The sequence below is a fragment of the Ctenocephalides felis genome, unplaced genomic scaffold, assembly GCF_003426905.1.
Source record: "Ctenocephalides felis isolate EL2017-DRISC unplaced genomic scaffold, ASM342690v1 CF-g0.4_SCAFFOLD_03571, whole genome shotgun sequence".
In the NCBI taxonomy this organism is placed as follows: Eukaryota; Metazoa; Arthropoda; class Insecta; order Siphonaptera; family Pulicidae; genus Ctenocephalides; species Ctenocephalides felis.
Genome location: NW_020539725.1, coordinates 63275885 through 63299285, shown reverse-complemented (window position 1 = coordinate 63299285; position 23401 = coordinate 63275885). Strand labels below are relative to the sequence as shown.

The 23401-nt window shown below is 27.0% G+C and overlaps 1 protein-coding gene across 1 annotated transcript in view; it reads right to left on the bottom strand.

Moving 5' to 3' along the window:
- The window catches only part of LOC113386467, a 45053-nt gene that overhangs the window by 13813 nt on the left and 7839 nt on the right, over positions 1-23401 (bottom strand). Inside the window, exons 2-4 of the mRNA XM_026624247.1 lie at positions 8667-8786; positions 6950-7083; positions 6673-6709 (exon numbers count right to left, since the gene is read on the bottom strand). Coding sequence (XP_026480032.1) covers positions 6673-6709; positions 6950-7083; positions 8667-8786 — 291 coding nt within the window. The remainder of the gene's footprint in view (positions 1-6672; positions 6710-6949; positions 7084-8666; positions 8787-23401) is intronic.

The window sequence follows — 23401 nt, the reverse complement described above, 5'->3', positions numbered from 1 at the left end:
CTTTACTTATGCTATTACTAACTTTAGAACTATTTGCTTTCATAACTCAAACTATTTTTTATTTTATATATTATCTCATATATTTTATTCTATTTTATGATTATTCTAAAAATATATATTTGGTGAAGTAAAACTTCTTAGGAAGCAATTCAATCTTTGTCAAATGAGCAAGTCAGAAATGAATCTCATTTTAAGGTTATTTCGTTACGCAAAGAGACAAAGATATTTTACGTAGTGACAGAAATAGAGAGCTATACATGTCGATTTTTTAAAATAAACATGAATATTAGAAAGAGAAGGCTATAGATGTAGATTTTCAAAAATAAGCAGAAATATTAGAAAGAGAAAGCAATACATGTCGATTTTTAAAAAATAAGCAGGAATATTAGAAAGAGAAAGCAATACATGTAGATATTTAAAAAATAAGCAGAAATATTAGAAAAAAAGAGCTGTACATGTCGATTTTTTCAAAAAAAACGGAAAATTCGAAAGAGAAGGCTATATATGTAGATTTTTCAAAAATAAGCAGAAATATTAGAAAGAGGAGCTATACATTTGATTTTATCGTAAGAGCAAAAGAGACAAACGTATACGCAACGAAAGGCGTTACGTGGTTAGAGAAAGAGAGAACTGTAGAATTTGAAATGTCACCAAATCACCAGGCTCTCTTCTTTCTGTCTTTCACATTGTATATCCAAATTTTCTACTTTTTACAACCTTTTTCCCAAAAAAACGAATCAAACCAAGACGCAAAACGTTAGCAAATACTTCAACCCCTAACCTTATATCACTTACAATTAGTATAAATCTCATCGCATCGAAAACATATAAATAAATATTATATTTATATAAAAAGCGAAACAAAACAAAAACAAATCTCTGGCACAAGCGTTCAGCAAATGACAATGAATGATATAAAACAAATTCAGCCCAATTGCGTTTTGTGAAGTATCATAAAATTTTTTTTTATTATTATTATTAATAAACTAAAATAAAATAATAATAAATAAAAAAAAACCCTTCTATCTGTGACTTACCATCTTGATATCGCTGATTGTGGCAATGCTTCTTACGAACAGGTTTATGCGTACGATAGCAGGGCCATCTGTGTATCATTCATTGAACTAGTGTATTTCGAAACTCAAAATGTGATAGATTGATAGATATTGTCAACAGATGGTGGTAAATAAATTATTGATGTAAGTAAATTAGTGTAATAGTCCTTGGTTAATAAGGGTAAAAATTGTTATGCAGAATTTTTTGGCAAATAATTACTTGGCGCCTGATACATTTTATGTAGTTTTTGTAAATTTTATTGTTGTAAAATATTTTAAAAATAATAGTTGGAAGTTGTAATTATCTCATCAAATAGTTCGAATATGCTAGAATTATTTGGTTATTTTAATATTTAACAACAAAAAATTAACGGAAGTTTTTAAATCAAATTTGTTAAAACCGAATGTCACGACAACCATGAAATTGTCGTTTCTAAGCAAGATTTTACTGTAACAAGTACGTGAGTATTAGTTTTTTTGTTATTTTAATTTTTTTTGAAACAAAATGAGATTTGTTAAACAAGATGAGATCAAAAGATAGGGTTCGACAAACATAAACGCGAGATCTTGAGATTATTTTAATATTTACAACAAAACATAGACAAAAGTTTTTAAATCAAATTTGTAAAACCGAATGTCACGACAATCATGAAATTGTCGTTTTTAAATAAGCAATTACTTGGCGCCGGATTTATTTGAAGTAGTTTTTATAAATTTTATTGTTGTAAAATCATTTAAAAATAAAAGTAGTAAGTTGTAACCATATTATCGGATAGGAAACAATATGCAAGAATTATTTTTTTAATTTTTTTTAAGTATTTAAAAAATAAAATGGCTGGTTTAGGTTAAGCAAAATAATTTATAATGAGTTTTCTAAGTCAATTATAATAAAGAACATCATTACGTAAGATTTACCAAACACATACGCGTTAGATTTTGAGATTATTTTAATATTTACAACAAAAAATTAACAGAAGTTTACAACAAAAGTTTTTAAATCAAATTTGTAAAACCGAATGTCACGACGATCATGAAATTGTCGTTTCTAAGCAAGATTTTACTGTAACAAGTACGTGAGTATTAGCTTTTTTGTTATTTTAATTTTTTGTAAAACAAAATGAGATTTCTAAATCAATTATAATAAAGAACATCATCAGATAGGATTCAACAAACATAAACGCGAGATTTTAAGGTTATTTTAATATTTACAACAAAAAAATTAACAGAAGTTTACAACAGAAGTTTTTAAATCAGTTTTGTAAAACCGAATGTCCAACAATCATGAAATTGTCGTTTTTAAACTGTACCAAGTACGTGAGCATTACTTTTTCGGTTATTTTAATTTTTTTAAACAAAATGAGTTTTCTAAGTCAATTTAATAATAAATAATAAAAAAAAAATTATCGGATAGGATTCAACAAATATATACGCGTTTGATTTGAGATTGTTTTAATATTTACAACAAAAAATTAACAGAAGTTTACAACAGATGTTTTTAAATCAAATTTGTAAAACCGAATGTCACGACAATCATGAAATTGTTTCTAAGCAAGATTTCACTGTAACAATACGTGAGTATTAGTTTTTTGGTTATTTAATTATTTTTTTAAACAAATGAGTTTTCTAAGTCAATTATAATAAAGAACATCATCGGATAGTATTCAATAAATATATACGCGTTAGATTTTGAGATTATTTTAATATTTACAACAAAAAATTAACAGAAGTTTACAACAAAGTTTTTAAATCAAATTTGTAAAACCGAATGTCACGACGATCATGAAATTGTCGTTTCTAAGCAAGATTTTACTGTAACAAGTACGTGAGTATTAGTTTTTTTGTTATTTTAATTTGTTTTTTAAACAAAATAAGTTTTCTAAGTCAATTATAATAAAGAACATCATCGGATAGGATTCAACAAAAATATACGCGTTAGATTTTGAGGTTATTTTAATATTTACTACAAAACATTGACAAAAGTTTTTAAATCAAATTTGCAAAACCGAATGTCACGACAATCATGAAATTGTCGTTTTTAAACTGTAACAAGTACGTGAGCATGAGTTTTTTAGTTATTTAATTTTCTTTTTTAAACAAAATGAGTTTTCTAAGTAAATTTAATAATTATTACTAATAAAAAACATCATCGGATAAGAATCAACAAATATATACGCGTTAGATCTTGAGATTATTTTAATATTTACAACAAAAAATTAACAGAAGTTTACAACAGAAGTTTTTAAATCAAATTTGTAAAACCGAATGTCACGACAATCATAAAATTGTCGTTTCTAAGCAAGATTTTACTGTAACAAGTACGTGAGTATTAGTTTTTTGTTTATTTAATTTTTGTTTTAAACAAAATGAGTTTTCTTAGTCAATTTAATAATTAATAATAATAAAAAACATCATCGGATAGGATTTAACAAATACATACGCGTTAGATTTTGGAGTTATTTTAATATTTACAACAAAAAAATTAACAGAAGTTTTTAAATCAGTTTTATAAAACCGAATGTCACGCAATCATGAAATTGTCGTTAAACATAATATTACTTTTTTTAAAGTTTTTTGGTTATTTTAATTTTTTTAGATAAAATGTATGGTATTGAATTAATTTTGTAAAATAAATAAATTATATTATAGCTGTTTTTAATAATAATATTAAAACTGACAAGGAAACTGTCAGTTTTATTTTTCTTGGATTTTGATGAAACTATGCATGGTGATTGAGTTGATAGTCAGGACAAACCCTGTAAAATATTATAGGCCTATGAGAAGCGGTTTAATTATAAAAAATTAATTAAAGTCTTGAAAAGCATACAGTATTCCATATTAAAATGTCTACTACTTTTAGAATAGAGTGTTAATACGTATAATATATGTACTTATAGATTTATTTTAAATATATCAATTTTTGTTGCATTGAGTTAATAATCACAAATATTTTTGCAATATTGACATATTAGAAAATTAATTTTACAGATATTTTTTAACTTTATTATCTATGAATACAAGTGCAAAAAATAAATACCATCGCTTAAACTGACCCTATATACATATTAATGCAAGACACTGTATGCGCGCTATTTGATTTTCTCAACTTCAATGGATTTTTAAAATTAAACTACTTATCATAGGCCTATAATATTTTAAGGTGTACATTTTGACTATCAACCTTATCACCTTCCCAAGTTTCATCAAAAACCCAGATCATTAACCCTGAGAGTCTCCTTGTGAGTTCGTTAAATCTCATCGAATAGGCATTAATATGCAAGCATTCATTTGACACATTTTAGACAGAAAGAACTCCAAATTGTAAATCAAATTAACGATTCTAATAAAACTACATGTATATTTATATAATGTATTACTCAGAATTCAGTTCATCCAAACTAAAATTAACTTTAAATAAAAAACGCATAAACATCTGCATTTCGAAACGTTTGCTTTGATGTTAAAAATATTACATTCTTCGGAATGTAGGCAGTGATAAAAAATCTTTGAGTGACATAATTGTGCGTGACACATGTCAAATATTAACCGTTCACATGACAGAAGTGTCACGGGAGTTATTTACGTTATTGTAAATGACTTTATAATTATATATATATATATATATATATATATATATATATATATATAGTGGAATTCGACATTATGTTAGGCATGCTAAAACTCAAAAAACGACTGAACCGATTTGGCCACTTTTAGTCTTGTAATATTTTTCGTAACCCGAGAATGTGAGAGAAGCAAGAAATTATTTAAGATTGAATGAAGATTATGTTCAATAAAATTACAAATTTTTTTCAAATAAGTTGTTTTCAACTCTTTTTTAAAAATAAAATTAAATACATCAACGTTCAGTAATTTAGATTTGAGGTTAAATTTTTCAGAAATAAATTTCCGGATATTTGATCTTTAAATTATTGGAATTAATATTCAATAATAATTGTAAAAAATAAAGCATTACCAAAAAAGTGATAATTTAGTTTATTATATAATTTCTTCAAAAATTTTGAGGTTAGGTTTTCCAAAAATATATTTATTAATATTTAAATTATTTGAATTAATATTTAATTTGTTTGTAACAGAACAGAACATTTGCAAAATGATACAAAACTTTTACTTATAATGTGACTTTTTACAACAAAAAAAGGAGAATTAAATTAAAATATATTAAGGTTATGTTTTTTTTTAAATATATTCTCATACATGTATTACTTAAATTAATTATATGTTAGTGATATTTGTTCTCTAGCCAAAAATTGATAAAAATTTATGTACTTTTATGTACTCTATAATATGATTTTTTTTTTCCAAAATCTGATTGAGGTTAGATTTTTCAAAAAAATATATTCGGTCACTTAATATTAAAATTGTTTGAATTTATTTTTGAAAATTCTGTAAACAAAACATTCGCAATACGCTATAAAACTTTTACTTATAATGTTTATTTCTTTGGGCGCAAGATAGTAAAATTAAAATATTTTGAGGTTATGTTTTTTCAAAACATATTTTAGGCATGTAATCTTTAAATTATTTGAATTAATATATTAAATATATGTTATAGAATATAAATATTAGCAAAAATTAATGAAAATTGATAAACTTTTCTTTATAATATGATTTTTTTCCAAAATTTGATTTAGGTTAGGTTTTTCAAAAATATATTTTCGGCCACAAAATATAAATCTATTAGTATTATTTTTTGGGATAAAATGACGAAACTTTTAGTAACTTATTATATATATATATGTTTTTGAGATCTAAAATTTTAGCTAAATTCAGAAAAATTCGGCAAAAAATTAAATTTATTAATTAAATTGATGTTAAATAGAAAATTTTAGAATAGTGAAATAATAAATAAATAATATTTCAATTTTAAAATATATATTTTTTAAATATATATATATATATATATATATATATATATATATTTTATTATTTTATCTTAGTTTGTTTATAAACCTTTAAAAGATTTATATTTGCTTTACTAATAACAATATTATTTCAAGATCAAGTAGAAATATTTGTGTATTTATTTTAGAATAATTTCTTTCTCATATGGCAACACTAATATGGTATTTTGATCTTGGTAGCATGAGTTTTGAACATGTAATTTTGAGGTTAGGCGAGTATATAAAAATAAATAAATATTTATAAAATAATTAAAAAAATAATGAAATTTATGAAAAAAGTAAAATATTTTGTACGTTTCATTAAAAAGTTCTAGTATTCTAATATAAAATAATAATAATATCGTTTGACGACCTGTGTGTACGAGTGTCGCCGATAGACGACATGATACTGAATATTTGAGTTTAACTTTGGCACTGGGTTGAATTATTGAGAAATCTAATTTGTTATTGTGATTTTTAATTTTATTTTAAAAGTGAAATTTTTAATTTTCAAATAAATTTTGATTGATAATTGTAAAATATTTTTTAAGCGAAAAACAAAAAAATATAATTGCATATAATTTTATTCATAATTTTGAAAGAAATCTTCAAAATTATTAACAATTAATTTTACTGGAAAATTATATATTAAAGTATTTTATATAATTACTATATCTCATATCTCGTTTTATAATGACTAATATGTATTTAAATACAACACCGATAAATCATCACGCTTAACCTCAAAACCAACTATCAAAACCACAAACTACCAACATTAAAACCACAAATTGCCAACTTCATAGCTATCACAAAGCCATATAATTAATATACATATAATTTATATATTTTTAAAATAAATATATAAATTTATAATTAAGTATTATCAAATTTTAAATTATTTATAATTGGGTTTCGAATAAATCCAGATTGTGTAAGTAAATAAAACAAATAATATAGAAATTTTATAAGAATTAGTCGGATAAGACTTACCAGTTCCATTGACTCCAGAAGGCCTTATTCTGGCATCGTAATGGCCTGGGCCTAAAATTTGGTCCAGAACTTGCTTTTCTTTGGCCCTGAAATTTTCTTTGCCGCCTCCTAGACGAGGTTTTGCATTTGCAGATCTAAGAGAAAAAAAAATAATAATAATAGTATATAATAAATAATAAAATAGTACATAGAACCTTCATGATTTTTTCTATTTAAATATAATTAAATATTCAAAAAGAAACAAAATTAATTTTTTTTGCATCGAGTTTTAGTTTCTGCTTTTAACACTAGTATGAAGTTAGCCCTGCTAACCGCTGTGTGACAAACCTTAATAATTTTTTGAATCATAATTTTAAGTACTAACCAAAACGAAAAATAATCTTATGTTAAATTTAAAAAGAAATGTATAAACCAAAACAAGTTATTAACTTCCCGTAGGGTAGTTATAGTAATAGGCCTTTCTCGACGTTTTAAAGGTTTCTGAACATTTTGGCAAACCTCAGAAACTAAATGGATGTGTGTGTGTGCGGATACAAATTTATCTGTCGACGATTTCAAGCGCACGGATCAACCGATTCGAATGATTCATTTTCCATTCGATTCCTATTGATAGGGAGATGTGCTGATTAGTTTTTGGCAAAGGCAGATCCAGCCATTACGGAGATACGGAGCAAAGAGTGCAGAAATTACAAATCGAGTTTTTGAGAGAACCGAGTATCGGATTTGAATAATCCAAAAAACATCAAATTTGTAATGATTGGGAAAAGAAGTGATTAGTTTTTGTCAAAGACAGGTCCCGTCATTTCGAAGATACCGAGCTAAATGTGCAAAAAATGGGAGTTTTTAAGTGAACTAAGCATCCGATTTGAATGATCTGAAAAACTTTCTGCTCGTATTGACAAAACAATTGCTTTTGAGGATAAAAAATTATTACATATTTGTTTTATTTTCCATAAAATATTTTTGTGATTTTGGATTAAAAATTCAAAAAATCGCCCAGGCTAAGCACAGTCTAAGAGCCACCCTGGTACAAATGTTTACCCGAGTGCGTTTAGACGTTTTATGCACTGGTGCACTTTTCCGAATTTGTGAAAACTATTAAAAAATGTGAAAATGCCGCCAAGCAAAGCACAGTATAAGATAGAATGTCGCACAGAATTATTTGCGAATGCGTTTAGACTGTGACTATACGGGAGCACTTTCCCAATTTTGTGTAAATATTTTTTTGAAATTGAATTCGCAATGAAATGACGATTGTTAATGTTCTGGAGATAAATTGATTTATGATTTACATTTGATTTGCTCAGATATAACAAGATAGCAAAAATAATGAAAGTTACAGTATTTGTAATAATATATTTGAGAACGTTTAAAGTTTTTCGAATATTTCAGTACGGTACGGGAAGAATCCAGCAATTTGCCTTAAGGCACGATGCCATGCACCACTAGTTATTATTTGCAATATGGCAGAAAATTTATAAAACTAGTATGAGACTATATTCACGAACAAGTAAAATTATTAATTATTAAGGTAACTCACACAGAGTGTTTAATCAACAAAACAAAAGCTTGCGAAAAAGCGAGTTTTTATATCGATTGTTTTCGTTGGATAAAATAATAAGTTTTCTTTAAACATTTTAATCAAGGTGTTGTGTAAATAATAAAATAATAAGTTTTCTGTTAATATATATATTATTTTTAATTAAATTTTACTCACAAGCATGTGTGTAGACTTAGACATGTTATCAAAAGTAGGAGCAAACTAATGCTGTCCATCCCTGAAGATAAAGTGAAGAAATTCTTCTTCTTGAATCGAAGAATAGGCTTCGCCGATATTCTGAAAAGTGGAAAATATATAATTAAAAACGATATAAAAATATTGCAGACATTAATTATTAAGCAGAATATTTTTTTAGCAATGAAAAATTTGTAAAGAAAATCTCAAAATTATTTGTCTTAGGTTAATAGTCAAAACTTAAGTTTCTGATTTATAATAGGCTTATGATAAGAATTGTTCAGAACGCTCACATTTTTGCTAAATTTTATTTTTTTCTATCTGATTTCAGTTATTTCAATGAAATTCAATAATTGTTGTAATTTTCAGAAACTGACCTCGAGGAAATTAAACCATTTTGACTTTATTCGTTTCGGACAATTTCTTTACCGCCTACTAACTTTGTATTTTGGTAAAACCACTTTCAACCGATGCCAAAATATGCCAATGTTTTAATTTTAGATTAACTAGTCATAAGCAAAATTTTGAGGCTGATGAAATAGGCGGTAAAAAATAATTTGCATTAAAATATTTGTTAAAAGTATAAGTATAAATTAATTACATAATACATAAACCAGAACTAACAAAAATATTAGGTTATACACATTCTTGGCTAACTTCAATATTGTACACTAACATGTGGTAACACCAAAGGAAAAACAATCTCAGAGTCTCATTTCTGTCTCAATTTCAAAATTATAATCTCGTTGTAAAGTGTATTTATTGAAACAAAACTATTTTAGGCGCGACTAGGGTGTAAATCCGTACAAATGCAACGGAAGTGCGTTACGGCCGAGACGAGAGTGCCAATGATTCGTCATTCTCTCTCGATGATATCATTTCGATACGGGTCGATTGTGATTGGTCGTCGTGTATGTGAATAGAGATCTGTCGTTGTATGCGTACCGATATCAGCAAGAAAATCGGCATAGATAAATAAACATTTTAAAGTTACATCGTAGTACAAATGTTGATTGAATAAAAAATGCCTGAATCAGCAGAATATTTTACCATGTTCCTTGAAAATAATAAAACAAATTAAACATTTGGGCCGTGTACTAAACGTAAGTTTATTGATTAGAAATTATTTCTATATTATTCGTAAATAAAAAGGGACTCTACTGACGACCAAACTAGAAATAAAAAAGGAGGGACACTCTACTGATGAGCAAAATAAAAATTAAATTCTACTAAGAGACTCTACTGATGATTAAATTAAAAATTAAAGGTAAAAGGGACTATACTGACGAGCATACTGAAAGGGACTCTACTGACGAGCAAAACTAAAAATATAAGAAAAATAAACTTTACTGATAATTAAATTAAAAATGGAAGAAAATGGGACTCTACTGACGAGCAATGTGAAAATTTAAAAAAGGGGCTCTAGTGATGATTAAATTTAAAATTAAAGGAAAAAAGAACTCTACTGACGAGCAAAATAAAAATAAAATTCAAAGAGACTACACTCGACTGATGATTAAATTAAAAATTAAAGAAAAATGGACTCTCCTGACGAGCAATCTAAAAATAACATTAAAAAAGGGACTCTACTGGCGAGCAAAACTAAAAATAAAATCAAAAATGGACTTGTAGATTCTATAAATCTTTGAAGTTATTAAATTGGAAAATATTTTTTAGGCAAGACAAATATTTCAGCTGTTTAAAAAATAAGATTATATCGCCAGCGAAAAAGTAAAAAAAAATACAAGCAGTCAATGAATGTATGTTAATTTTAATTGCATGAAGTTCTTCAAACACAATTATTACATGATAAGTGAAGTTGCAAAAACATTATTTGTTTAGGCGTTGTTTAACATAATCCACTGTGTGAACGAATATTATAGAATTTATCAATTCCGCAATTACTTCATTTCTCGAATGAAGGTTCAAGTCCTAAATGCTAATTAAAATGACAAACCGATCATGTCGAATTTGAAGTATGACTTTAATTACATTATTATTTTTACACATTATACATATTTTAATGCTATTATAAATATATAATTTATAATTTATCATTATATAAATGTGTATAATGGTTGAAACTAATAAATGTGTGCATCACGAGTGTTAGCATATTACTAATAAACATTATTTAAAATTGTTATATGATGTATTTATTGCCATCTTGTACAAAAGCAAAAAAGTATTACTTAAATCGCGTGTGAAACTTACGCGCACTCTTTTTTTTCTATATAGCATTTTATTTGTTATGATATCTGGGGATAAGCTAGTACTTTTATATCCGCATCAAATAAATATAAAAATACCATTCACCAACCTTTACACTTAACATGTCTTTTGTACAGAAATTCCGCAAAAAACATTTTTAACTTAGAATCAAACTCAAAATAACTGTTATCCGCCAAATCAATATTAATCTATCCCGAATTTCACAAAAATAACAATATTTCTGTCGGTCGCGCCACATTTTGTTCCCAGACGTCTCATTAAATCACCACGACTACACTTTCCGCTAAAACTGTCGTAAATTTAACGGCCGCTAAAACTCATTTATCACAACGATTGAAAACATTTGTCAAAATGACCAGATAATGGTTATTTAAGAAGACAACTTTTAAAAATAAATAGAAAAAGGAATAGACATTTTCACGGTCGAATTAAACCGTTATATATATAATAACCTGATTGATTTGACCGTCTGTGTGAGATGCCTTAAGAATTAATAATCTCACTTACTCGTGAATATAGCTCCATTGCAAACTAGTGGTGTATGGCATCGTGCCTTGAGGCAAATTGCTGGAACTTCCCGTAACAAAATAAAATTTAACTAGTTGTGTATGGCATTGTGGCATAAGGCAAATTGCTGGAACTTCCCGTACCGTAATGAAATATTCGAGAAATTTTAAACGTTTTCAAACATATTATTACAAATAATGTAACTTTCATTATTTTTGCTATCTTGTTATATTTGATGAGCAAATCAAATGTAAATCGTAAATCAACTTATCTTCAGAACATTAACAATCGTCATTTCATTTCGAATTCAATTTAAAAAAAAATAGCTGCCTAATTTACACAAAAGTTAGAAAAAGTTCTCCTGTATAGTCACAGTCTAAACGCATTTGCAAATAATTCTGTGCGACATTTTCACTTATACTGTGCTTAGCACGGCGGCATTTTCACACTTTTCAATGGTTTTTACGAAATTGGAAAAGTACTGCGAAACATAAACAGTCTAAACGCACTTGGGTAAACATTTGTGCCAGAGTGGCGCTCAGACTGTGCTTAGCATGGATAATTTTTTGAAATTTTAATCCAAAATTTTAAAAATATTTTATGAAAAATAAATAAGTTGTAATAATTTTTTATCCTCAAAAGCAATTGTTTTGTCAAAATAAGCAGAAAGTTTTTTAGATTATTCAAATCAAATAAATGCTTAATTCTCGCAAAAACTGCCATTTTTTGTACATTTAGTTCGGTATCTCCTAAACTAAAGAAAATTTAATCTATTTTTAAAAAAATAATTTTTGGTACAGAAAGTTCTAGCAATTAGCCTTAAGGCACGATGCTATACACCACTAGTATTATATATATCTTTACGTTTCAGACCGTTCTGAACATTTTGGCATACTTCAGAAAAAAATGATGTATGTGTATATGTAATAAAGTAGAAAATTCTCAAAAATCAAATTTTTTGAAATGCTCATATCGTGGTACGGGAAGTTCCAGCAATTTGCTTTAAGGCACGATGCTATACACCACTACATCTTCACGTTTCAGTCTTTCTGAACTTTTTTTTACCTAAAATGATGTATGTGTGTATGTGATGAAGTAAAAACATTCAAAACTTTCAAAACTCTCAAAAATCAATTTTGTTCAAAGTTTTAAAAAATGGTAATTTCATGGTACGGAAAGTTCCAGCAAGTTGCCTTAAGGCACGATGCTATACACCACTAGTTTTATATATCTTTACGTTTCAGACCTTTCTGAACACTTTGGCATACTTCAGAAAAAAATGATGTAAGTGTGTATGTGATATATGTGCGGGCCAACAAAGTAGTTACATTCAAAAAATTCAAAATTCTCAAAAATCAATTTTTTTCAAAGTTTTCCAAAATGTCAATATCATGGTGCGGGAAGTTCCAGCAATTTGCCTTAAAAAAACAGTATATTATAATGTGGTGATCTTTCATTTTACATTTTACATAAAATCATTTGTCCATCAATATTAAAAAAAAGTGTTGCCTAACGCAATTGGTGTTACCCAATTGAAAAAAGTATTGCCACGTGCAATGGGTGTTACCCAATTCCAACCAATTAATACCTATCCATTACTAATCGAATGCTATGTTTATAATTACGAGTTAATTACTAGAACTTCAACAAATCAATTAAATGATAATTAATCTAGAAGTCTTTACAGATTTCAAAACAGAACATCACCATGATGTGCAACATGGGACGGATTTGGCACGGGAACAAAACATCTGTTTTCGTAAATATAGAGAGAGAATCAATCCGTAGAATAAACATATAGCATTCTTAAATTAAAATTAAATAAATATTATTACAAACTGAACGAAAGTTTTCACAATATCCTGTTACAAGTCAAAATAGTAATAGTCATAATAAACATTATTATATATATATATATATATATATATATATATATATATACAATTCTTCTGTACGGGTGTATAATTTGATACTTTTCCTAAACGGTTATTCGGATTTGGATAAATCTTTTTGGAGTTTGTCAAATGAAATTTTTTGAAAGATGAACGATAAAACTATAGTACAAATATATATATATATATATATATATATATATATATATATCCATTACCATTACAAATCTATTTACATCTCGTCAAGAGTCTATTCTATTTAATTACGAAATGTCATCGCCATTTCTTCAACGATTGATCTACTCGAATTGTTTCGTTAATTATATAGTTGGCAAAGTCGTTAAATAGTGATCGAATCACAAATCGACACAAATAAAATCACAAGTGATCGGAATCACGATTTAATACGATACTCATGTCTCATGATGAAGTAGAAACACAACAAAATAGAAAGGGTGCTCCGCTGACGGGTAAATGGGGCTCATATCGAAAATCGTTTCCTGGTACCGGAGATTGATAAGAGATTTATATATGTATATATATATATATATATATACATATATATATTTAGCAAACAAAATCTAAATTTTTGACGTTTCAGATCTTAACGACAATCCTAACCTAAAAAATACTTTTTTCAAATTTTCAATTTATCTTTATGTTTTGCTGTAAACTAATAAATGCAACATATATAAAACACCTGCAACTCAAATAATTGATAAATAAATGCATCGAGAATTCGTTATTTACAAATTTAACACAAACGTTGACAGAAGTTATGAATCAAAATGTCAAAACTCGACAAATTGAGTTTCACAATTATTTATGAGTATTCGTGTATAATAATAATTCCAATATGTAGAGCTGAATAATAAATAAAGTACTATATAGTTAAACTGACCTTAATAGAACAAATAATCCGTATTTTATTCCAAATCGGCATTTGAAATTTCACACTTGCAAATAATTCAAATCATAACTTAACACTTTGAATTTCGTAAACATAACTAAATATAACAATACATAACAATAACTTTAATTACATAAATATAACAATAACTTTAATCATCCTGAATCGATCCTTAATGCACTAAAAAACTTTATTAAACAAATAATAATGAAGTGACAGGAGCGAGTGGCCGACATTTTGAATTTTTAACACATGTTCACAAACTTTAAAATTGTTTCAAATTTCAAATTGTTTATAAAAAATAAATTAAATCAATACAGTGATTCAACAAATTAAAGACTAAAATTATAGAAACGTACTAAAATTAGCTAATTAATTTTATTGAATAAATATTTTGAATAATTGAATTTGATTTGCACATTGTACACAAATGTACTGACTACTGCAAATGACAGCTTGTCAAACTGTTTTTAGAGAGAAATAGTTTTGACTATTATTTGTAAATATCTATATTATGTATATAAAATAACCTTTTGATATAAAAATTTGCTATTAGTACTTATAATATAAAGAAAGTTATGAGTATATTAGTAATATAAAGAAAATTATGAATTCCAAACAGATCGACATTTTGAATTTCATAAGAACCGCGGTAACCAACTTCAAGTCTTTGAGGATGACAGTTCTCAACTGTTAATTCAAAATTTAATTTAAATTTTTAAATAATAAGTACATATTAATTTACTTTGTAAATTTAACAAAGCTAATCGATAATATAAAAAAAGTGCATTCAACGTACTATTCTTAAATAATTATTATTACATAAATATATGTAAATTCAACATGATTCAGAATTCACCAGACAGAATATAATTTATTTCGACCCGAATAATATATTTCGACATGACTAATTCTCTTTCTAGTATTCTGCAAAACTAATAAAATGATATCGCACCAAATTACTTAGAGGACATAAAGAGAACGTTCAACTAAACTAAACTCAACCAGAGGAGAACTTGTCTTCTCTTGGAAATAGTCCAACTATTTCGGTTTTACTCTTTTTCTATCTGTCGGGAGTTGTCTGATCTATTTATTACTCGTGTACGGTGGTCAGAGAGACGGATAAATGGACAGAGGACATAGACAGAGTAACAGGATCAGAAAATTAATCTAGAATATTAAATTTTGGAAATTCAAATCATAACGGAGGTTTGAACTGTCACCGTCAACGACTTGAAGTTGGTTGTCGAGTATATCGAGAAATTCAAATCGTGAAAATCTTTTTGGACTTTTCGTAATTAACCGTTTATTAACTTATTATTAGCTTATTTATATATTAAATGTTTATCTTATAAATCTTTATATTACATTTATAAACGTTAATTCACAAATAGATGTAAAAAATATTGATAATTAAGAACTGTCATTCTCAACAACTTGAAGTTGGATGCTATGGCAGTTGTAAAATTCAAAATGTCAAAAATTTGTTCGGAATTCATAATTATCTTTTTTATTAATGTACTAAAAGCGTATTTATATATCAAAAGTTTGTTTTATATATCTAGTCTAGATGTTTACAATTATTTAAACATATATTTTTCCTAAAATCATTTTCAATCAAATTGACACTTGTCGGTCAGTACATTTCTGTCATTGTGCAAATTAAATTCAAAAATTTAAATTAATTTGATAATTAGTACGTTTCTATAATTTTAGTCTTTAATTTGTTTGATTATTATATTAATTTAATGTAATTGTTATAAACAATTTTAAAGTATGTCAAATTGTTCGTTGTTTCAAACATTCAAAATGTCGGCCACTCGCTCCTGTCACTTCATAACTATTTGTTTAAAAAAGTTTTTTAGTGCATTAACGATCGATTCAGGATAATTAAAGTTATTGTTATATTTATGTAATTAAAGTTATTGTCATGTATTGTTTATATTTAGTTATGTTTACGAAATTCAAAGAGTTAACTTATGATTTGAATTATTTGCAAGTGTGAAATTCCAAATGCCGATATGGAATACAACACGGATTATTTGTCTATTAAGGTCAGTTTAACTATATAGTACTTTATATATTATTCAGCTTTACATATTGGAATTATTATTATACACTAATGCTCATAGATAAATGTGAAAATCAATTTGTCGAGTTTTGACATTTTGTTTCATAACTTCTGTCAACGTTTGTGTTAAATTTGTAATTAAAGCATTATCAAATTATTTATAAAGTATTTGAGTTGCACTTGTTATATATATATATATATATATATATATATATATATATTGAATTTAATTGTTTACACCAGAACTGAAAAATAACTTGAAAATTTAAAAAAAAAATTTGAGGTTGGCACTGTCAAACATATGAAGCAAATTTGGATTCTAAAGAAACTTAAGTTTTAAAACAAAACAACAGATCGTTTTATGCATACTTGATATATATATATATATATATATAAAATAATTAATTGAAAAATGTGTATTTGCACTTGGTAAATTTTTGATTTTCTTAACCTTTATTTAGTTTTATTGGAGTAAAGACCAGACTTTATAAAAAACTACTAATAATAAATTTTTTCTATTATATATAATAAAATATATATAAGACAATTTGTATTTGCATATCTATCTAATATATTATAAAGCTGTCGTCACATAAAGTTCCTTTGAAAGTAAAATAAATATGTTTGCAAATCCTTAATGGCAACAGTTGCAACTGTTGCAACCATAGGTGTCACTCAATCCGACAATTAGAGGATTAATTCTAAATCCTCGCAAAATTTATATATATATATATATATATATATATATACATATATACTCATATTTCCTCTCTAGATTTAATGGCGCGTTAAAATCCTTAAATTATTGTTTATGAGATTATGAAATTTATCGACGATTATTAAGGTAATAAAAAATTTAGGAATGTATATATATATATATATATATATATATATATAACACTTGATTTGTTGGCAAGTTGCCCGAAACCGCACTTCGATATGAGTAATATCGTTTATAGCACATTAAAATAACATATATGAATCAGTTTGCTCGTCAGTAGAGACCCTTTTTCCATTAAAAAAATCAGTTTGAAATTTTAGTTATAGAAATTAATTTGCCCGTCAGTAGAGTCCCTATTCTCGTCTGAATTGAGAAGGATTTTTTCGAAAATCAGTTTGCTCGTCAGTAGAGTCCTTTTTTCTCGTTGGATTTTATTAAGATTTTCCCGAAAATCAGATTGGTCGTCAGTAGAGTCTACACTTTTCCTATAGGTGTTAAGAAGGACTTCTTCGAAAATAAGTTTTCTCGTCAGTAGAGTCCCTTTTCCTATTGGCGTTATAAAGTTTTTTTTTTTAAATCAGTTTGCTCGTCAGTAGAGTTCCTTTTCTCATTGGAGTTCACAAATATCTTTTTGAAAATAAGTTTACTCATCAGTAGAGTCCCTTTTCCCGTTGGTATTAAGAAATAATTTTTCGAAAATCAATTTGCTCGTCAGTAGAGTCCCTTTTCCCATTTTTGACAATCAGTTTGGTCGTCAGTATAGAGTCCATTTCACCATTGGTGTTATAAAGGATTTTTTTTAAAAATCAGTAGGGTCTATTTTTTCATTTGAGTTTACAAGCATTTTTTCTAAAATCAGTTTGCTCGTCAGTAGAGTCCCTTTTATCTTTGCAGTTTATTAGATCTTTGTTCTTGGAAAATCAATTTATAGTTCAAATTTCAGAAATACTCCTCCTCAATAAAATCCTCATTTTATTCGTTTACTCCTCAATAAAATCCCTTTCCCATTGGAATTCAGAAGAATTTTTTAACAAAGTAATTTGCTCGTCAGTAGAGTTCTTTTTCAAGCTCCATTTAATAAGATTATCCTTTATCAGTTGAGTCCGTTTTGTCGAAATAACTTACAAGACGTCTTTTAAAAGTCAGTTTGCTCGTTAGTAGAGTCCTTTTTCTTTGTAGGTGTCTGCAAGGAGTTCTTCAGGAGTCAGTAGAAATGTCAGTAGAGACCACAAATGACCGAATAACCAAAAATTGTAATTTGTAACTCGTCAATTTATCATAACTCGAAACTGATGTCCGAAAAAGAAACAAAAAAATTGATAAAATCAAGTTAAGTTAGTCAATTTACCAAATGATTCGAAATTATGGCCTATAATAAACATCAGCATTTTTCACGAGCAAAAAACCAATGAAAGTCCTAATAAAATTCTTCTCATCTCATTTAATGAAATCAATCAAGTTCTGCAGAATTTGCAGAAATTCGAGGGAACTAAGATGGAATTTATTTCTGGCGTAAAAAATAATGGATGCGTTTCTGCGCGCGTTTTGGTAATTTGCCAAAAAAACAGGAGACGGGTTGAATAAACCTTTTAAGGATATATATATATATAGGGAATGCAATACCGGTTTACCGGTATACCGAATTACCGGTAAACCGCTTAATTTTTCGACGGTAATTTTACCGGTAAATAACTTAAAAATACCGGTATTTTCGATATTTTTACATGGCGCTTGTGGATACATGTTACATATGTACATGTTTTAAATCCCATGATCGCTGACAAGAAATATCACTTCATGCTGTTGTGTTATATAAACATGTGTCAAAATATTATCTCGACTCGTCATTAAACTGAATATTTATTATTTTCAAAGGGCTTCATATCGTGTTTCAATAAATAGAACGGACTAATCAATAATGATGTTATTTTATCTTATATAAAAATGTAACGGATTTTTAAAGTGACATGGGCTTACTAGTGGGTAATACATACTAACTTAAGGGGTTAGGGGTACTTGGAATTTTTGAAAAATCGATTTTATATTTTTGCATTTTCATTAAGTGTAATATCTTGAAAATGTTCTCTGAAAATTTCAAGTTGATCAGATGATTACTTTTTGTGTTATTGGACTCTTACCAGCGCGTTGACGCAAGTGGAGAGCTCGATACTTATACTCAAGATTATTCTCCCTCACATCCTGATGTTTTAAAAGCTTTTAAACCGATTTAAAACGATCTCAGCAATGATAATTTACTTTCAAGATGTGTAGTTCAAGATTGAATCCATAATCAGAAAAAATTAAGAGCTTCAACCAACTAGTCTAAAAAATATGCCTAAAAACCGTGAATACTAGTTCTACTATCGTACAAATTGCTGAATACATATACATAGTCATTACTATTGATTATGGGTACCCTAGGATCTAATTTTGGGTATAATTCCCATTGGTATGCTGAAAAATTGGATGCTGCACGTGTGAAAGTAGCAGATCAGCGCGCCCACGAGACGACACGGGAGGGCAGAATGCTTCGTAGGCAACACCAAATGGAAATTTTGGAAACTTCCACAATGGCTGAAGAATTGTTATATGGCCCAGGAATAGATGACTCGGTGTAAATAAATTAATAATTTGTATTTCTGTACGTAAATCCAATGTAAAACTTTGAACGCGTTTTTCTCAAAACTATGTTTTTTGAATCGGTGACCACTGTAACTCAAAAACCGCTTAGTAGATTTTAATGAAATTTATACAGCTTTTAGAATACATAATAAACTCGTGCCTGATCGAAGGATTTTTATTTTTTCAAAAATTTGAATTTTTTAAGACCAATTAACTGTTGATTTTTTACCCAAAAATCTAGATTTTTTCTTTCTGATGCTGCCATTTTGTTAATTTTTGCAAAAAAAAGAAAACCTTCGATCCGGCCCGGGATTAACTATTCATAAAACTATTTTTTCAATTTGATTGATTTTAGATGAATATCCAAGGAGTTATGATGGTCACCGCCAGAACCGTTTTTCGAAACAGGGTCAACAAAAACAGCTATAACTTTGGGAATATTGATTTTTTTCTTCTGAAATTTTTGTTATATCAAGTCAAAACATTGTATAATAATGCTGTATTAATATTTTTGTAGAAAAACATCGTTTAATAACAAAAAAAAATACTGAAAACACTCATTATTTCCTGCCTGCAAGTACCCCTAACCCCTTAATACATGCTAATCATAATTATCGAAAGTATTTTTATTAAAAAACAGATTGTAATTTAATATTGAAAATTTAAAAAAAATTAAATATATTTCACGTACAAAGTGTCGCATTTGAGAATAGTATAAGATCATTATATTGTTTTAAATAAAGTTTCGTATATTAATTTAGTATCAAATAACTTGTGTAAAATATTGATTTTGATAAAAAGTACTCAATAGTCAATATTGAGTAGTATTATACTTTTGTTACTGTTATTTTAGCAACGATTATTTTTTCAGCACTCGATATCGATAATTTGTCTCGACTCTTCTAGCACTAGTTATATAGTAACTCGGAGAAACATTATTTTTTTAGTGTATTTACTTATTTAAATTTTATTCGGGGAACTACTATTTTCTTTATGCATTAATTCGGGGAATTATTTTTCTTGTGGAAGTTACTAGAGTGCCAATTGAAATATCGTCTAATACAACTCTACAGCCATTTGTTCATTGCAAAGTGTTTTGTCAGTACGTAGATACAAATTGAGATCGAAAGTTGTTTAGTTATATTAATTTAGTGAAATAATTGCTTTAGAATAGAAATTAGTAGTTCAGTGCAAAGCTATTTTTCAACACGTAGATACAATTTTGTAGTGAAGTTTGATAAATTTGTGCTTGTGCAAAATTATAAATTGACTGAATTAATTATTTGAGAATATATTTTTTTAATTCAGTGCGGAGTGTTTTTCCAATAAGTGAAGTTTTAAGTAATTTTAGGAAAGTTTGTTTACTTCGTGCTTGTGGAAAATTATTAATTTTAAAACAATTGTTTTTTAATCAAAAGTATGAATTCAGAAACCAATATATTTCAAGAACATAAGAAAGGAAACGAGGTGAATTCTGTATGGCATTATTATTTAGTTGCCAAACAAGGACAAGTAGCAAAATGTGTTAGGGGGGTCATCTAAAACTTGCATATGAACATTTATTAACAATACCGCCAACAAGCGTGGAGTCGGAAAGAGCTTTTTCAGCTGCTCAACATATAAATACCAAAATAAGATCGAGATTAGACGACGGTACGTTAGATCATATTTGTTTTTTAAAATCTTATTTTAGTTCGCATAAGTAATTATAATAAACTATTTCTATTCATGTAATTATATTTTATTAATTTTTATATTATTTTGTTACATTATTATTAAAAATAAATGTTTTGTTGTTCAATTTTTCTTTTATTCTTTGGTTTTTATTATTATTATTTTTTATCTTTATTAGGTCCGTTTTTTATATTTGTATAAGTAACTTTCAATTTTGTTTACCTTTTTAAAAATAATCTTATTACCGGTAATTTACCGGTTTACCGGTTTTAAAAGTCGAAAATATCGAAATACCGGTAATTAAATTTTTGATCGGTATTGCATTCCCTATATATAGATATATATAATATATATAATATATATATTATATATAAATTATACATCAAAATGAAGTAAGATATTATGTTAGGTATGCTAAAACTTAAAAACAACTGAACCGATTTGGCTAGATTTAGTCCTGAAAAATTCGTGCTAATCCAGAGATTGTGGGAAAAGTGAGAAATTATTTCAAAACAGTTTATAACTTTACATTTTTATTTTATATTTTTTAGTAAAAACATTATTGTAGAAATGGATGGAGGCTCATACGTCAAATGTCAAATGTCAAATTGTTTTGATAGATTTTGTTCGAATAAATTTAATAGAATGTTCTAGAACAATATTATTTAATTGTAGTAAGTAGTTTTATTTATATGCAAAAATATTACTAAACGGGTCGGAGTGATATTAGAACCTCAAAATATCAACTTTTTTAAAATTTTTGAATTGACAATTTTTGGATTCTCTGGAAATTTTTTACAAATAATTTATGTGGTAGAACGTTTGCTGGGTCAGCTAGCATATATATATATATATATATATATATATATATATATATATATATTTGTTGGTTATATGATATCATTTCAATATTGTTTTAAATTAGCAACGAAGGTTGTTGTTACATTTAATTAATTAATAAAAATGATTAATGCAGATGCAGTGAATTAAAATGACGTTCTTGGATGCAAAAATTGTTTCCGAGTGCAAAATGTAACATTGTGAACATTATAATAAATAAAATCAGGAAAAATGTAGGCAAAAGTATTTTTGTTATTCTAAAACCTTTAAAACAATGAATTAAGACAAAAAAATAATGGACTTAATCAATAAATATTCATTTATTTATTCATTCATAAACAAGCCGTTATCAATAATAAGAAATATTATTTCAGGCTCCTGTCAAGATAATATTTATTACATTGAAATTTAGCTATTTAGGTAATATCAATCTAAAACATTATATTTATTTAAATCAAATTAAATCACGTTACGGATTTATTTCGCGGACATTTAGACATTTTAAAACAAGTGCAGTCGATAAAATTAGACGACACGATGAAATGTTTTACGGGGATCGTAAAAAAATTTACTACTGCCGTTAAATCAACATAGACGGAGAGCTAGGAGGACAAAGTAATATAAAAAAATCAAAACAATAATTAATAGTTTCTCAAAAACTAAAATAATATATAAAACATTATAAAATTTCATAACAAAATAATTGGACAATTTTTCCTTAAAATAGACCAATGTTATAACAAAAGGGGCGTCCATCAATCTCGTGAGGTTTTTAGGGAATGAAGGGGAGGTGGTTAACAAAAAATCACAAAATATAACGTGGGGGAGAGAGAGGTGTAGTAAGATATCACGTGTACTTTTTTCTAAAAATCCAATATTTTCAAAAAATGTCAAAATTTTTACAATTTTGTCTCGTAACTAAAATTACACATAATGTTTGGTTAGGGATGGGGGGTGTGTGTATAATTTTGAATATCACTGGGGGTTCAAAAATCCTTGAATAATTGATCACGTGATTAATGGACGCTCCCAAAGCTATGTTACGCTCGAGTTTTCATATAAAATGGTACTAAAAACTGTCAAATTGCTATAGGGTTTTAGATATTAAGCCTTGCCTAGAAAGTGCACAAACGTCCTGGCTGTACAGCAAATCCATTGCATTTTGGCAGTTTTTAGTACCATTTTATATGACAAACCCTAAATAACATTAACCTTGTAATAATATTAGTCTATTTTATGGCAGTTTTT